Genomic DNA, 2,419 nt, shown 5'->3' with positions numbered 1-2,419 from the left:
ATATTATTTTGAGAATTTATTTCTCCTTCATGTGTTAGCAATACGGTGCCTGTAACGTCCTCTTGTTGGTAGCTGTTTCCTCTACTTGCTTAGGCGAACTCCAGCATTCTGAAGCGTAATGGCTATATTTGGAGCAATTGTAACACTGGATGTTGGATTTGTCTCTTCCATCATTTGATCTCCAGTTTCCTCTTCCTCGACCTTTTCCACGTCCACGACCTCTGCCTCTTGTGAACTGGGTATTTCCATCATTGTTGTCACCTCTTCTGAATTGTTGATTTCTGCTACGTCCTCTTCCTCTTTTGCTTCCTCCATGACCTCTACCACGTCCTCTTCTTGATTGACTGATATCTCGGTGATTTTCATTTTCTTTGAACGAAGTCTTTGCTGCCAAGACTTGTTCTACATACTCTTCTTTTTGTCTATTCAACCTTTCCTAACGTGCTTGCAATGAACCAACAACTTCATCAACAGTCATTGCACTTGTATCTCGTGATTCTTCTATGGCCACTACTATGTAGTCAAACTTTGGTAGTAGCGACCGTAGAATTTTTTCAACAGTTCTTGACTCATCAATTTTTTCTCCATACTGTCGCATTTGATTAACGACAGATTTTACTCGTGAGGAGTAATCAACAATAGCTTCTGTCTTCTTCATTTTCATCATCTCGAACTCTCCCCTCAACATTTGAAGTCGGACTTTTTTTACTTTCTCCTCCCTGTGAAGAGAAACTCGTAATATGTCCCATGCTTGCTTGGAGGTAGTTGCTTCTGCCACCTTCTCAAACATTACATCATCTAATCCTTGATGGATTATAATGAGCGCCTTCTGATCATTCTTGCGACTCTTATGCAAACTGTCTTTTTCAGCTTGAGACAGTTGTACACCTTCAGCTGGGATTACGTAGCCTTTTTCGACAATGTCCCAAACATCTTGGGCTCCAAGAATTGCTTTCATTTTGATACACCAAATTTTGTAATTAGTTTTGGTAAGCTGAGGGAAATTGAAGGAAACACCATTGGAATTCATTTTTTGTAGAGGTCTCTCAAACACTAAAAAAAAAAAATAAATAATTTTTTTTTTGTTTTTTTAGAAGAATAAAAACCACACAACTCTCACGAATCGAGCTTTTAAAAGCTCTGATACCACTTTGTTAAAGGAAGAGGACTAAATAGTCCGAATATCAACTAACACTCAAAATAAAACTTCATTAATATTTTCTTAAACACACACACTTATCTTACGAACTCTATTACATACTCTGCACACACAAACTCTATTTATAGAGCAAACACCGTATAATTTTGTGGTTTATAAACAACCACCATTACATTAAACAAAAACCACACACTTATACCTAAAACAGCCCATGCTTCCATACTCAACTCACAATCTTATTTTGTCTGCCACTACAATCTTATTTTGTCTGCCACATATTTTACAACCACTACAATCTTCTTTTGTCTGCCACATACATTATTATTCAACTACTAATTTGTCTATTCTTATTGTTATATTGCACCATCATGTGCATATCAAATCATTGTCCCTCCTTTTTTTTTTTTTTTTAAATTAAGTTTATTATTTCAATAGAGGGTTCATAAACCGCAGACCAAAAACCCGGCAAACCAACCATAAAAGCTCCCAGGTAATCCTGCACCACAGCACCAAACCCAGTTCTGCCTTGCTGAGCGAAGATGACAACATCAAAGTTGCACTTAAGCTGACCCAGTATGGGCCTTTGCTAAGGATGCGAGGACGGCACAGCTGCGGGCATGGTGAGAACAGATCGGCGGACGTCTGAGCAAGCTGCCAGTCCTTTAAAATCCTACGAGTCGTAGTAAGAATCTCATACGGAGATGAAGACCAACTCTGCCACATCGCTTCATTCTGCTTGGACCACACATACCAAGCGATAGTGATAAACTCCTCAAGGTGCACTGTCGCAAGCTCAGATAAAAGAGTTTCAAACCAGTCGCAAAAAGAGAAAACATTTGCACTTGGTAATGGAAAGTTAGCAAAGGTCCAAGTTAGAGATGTATACTGACACAAGAAGGGAGCATGTATGATAGTCTCTATATCGCCACATATAGGACACAGTGAACCAAGAGGCAGTCCACGCTGCTATAACACATGGCACGTAGGAAGCAATCCACGACAAGCTCGCCAAGCGAAATTCCTAATTTTCAGATGGACCCTAAGGCTCCAGATTCGCTTCCACACAACTGGGGAAGCAAAAGGCTCAAGAGGCAGGAGAATCTGCAAAATCGTATTTTCAACATCAGGGTGAAACAGACATTCATTCCATTGATGAGGAACACCGTGAAAGAGATCTACAACAGACATATCATCAAGACCTGCAATCGGCTCCGATTGCATATAGAAGGAGCTATCTCGAATCAACCAAGGTTGTGACTA

The 2,419-nt window shown here is 39.8% G+C and overlaps 1 protein-coding gene across 1 annotated transcript; it reads right to left on the bottom strand.

Annotated features, from left to right (window-relative positions):
- Nucleotides 1–436: 436 nt before the first annotated feature.
- Nucleotides 437–1,030, bottom strand: LOC149492836 (uncharacterized). Its single transcript, XM_089715965.1, has one exon. It carries the CDS (start codon nucleotides 1,028–1,030, stop codon nucleotides 437–439), a length of 594 nt encoding a protein of 197 aa, XP_089572091.1.
- Nucleotides 1,031–2,419: the final 1,389 nt, after the last annotated feature.

The sequence above is a fragment of the Jatropha curcas genome, chromosome 11, assembly GCF_041381405.1.
Source record: "Jatropha curcas cultivar XTBG-Jc1 chromosome 11, XTBG_Jcur_1.0, whole genome shotgun sequence".
NCBI classification, from domain to species: Eukaryota; Viridiplantae; Streptophyta; class Magnoliopsida; order Malpighiales; family Euphorbiaceae; genus Jatropha; species Jatropha curcas.
The sequence above is the reverse complement of the archived record's forward strand: the minus strand, read 5'-3'. Positions and strand labels throughout refer to the sequence as shown.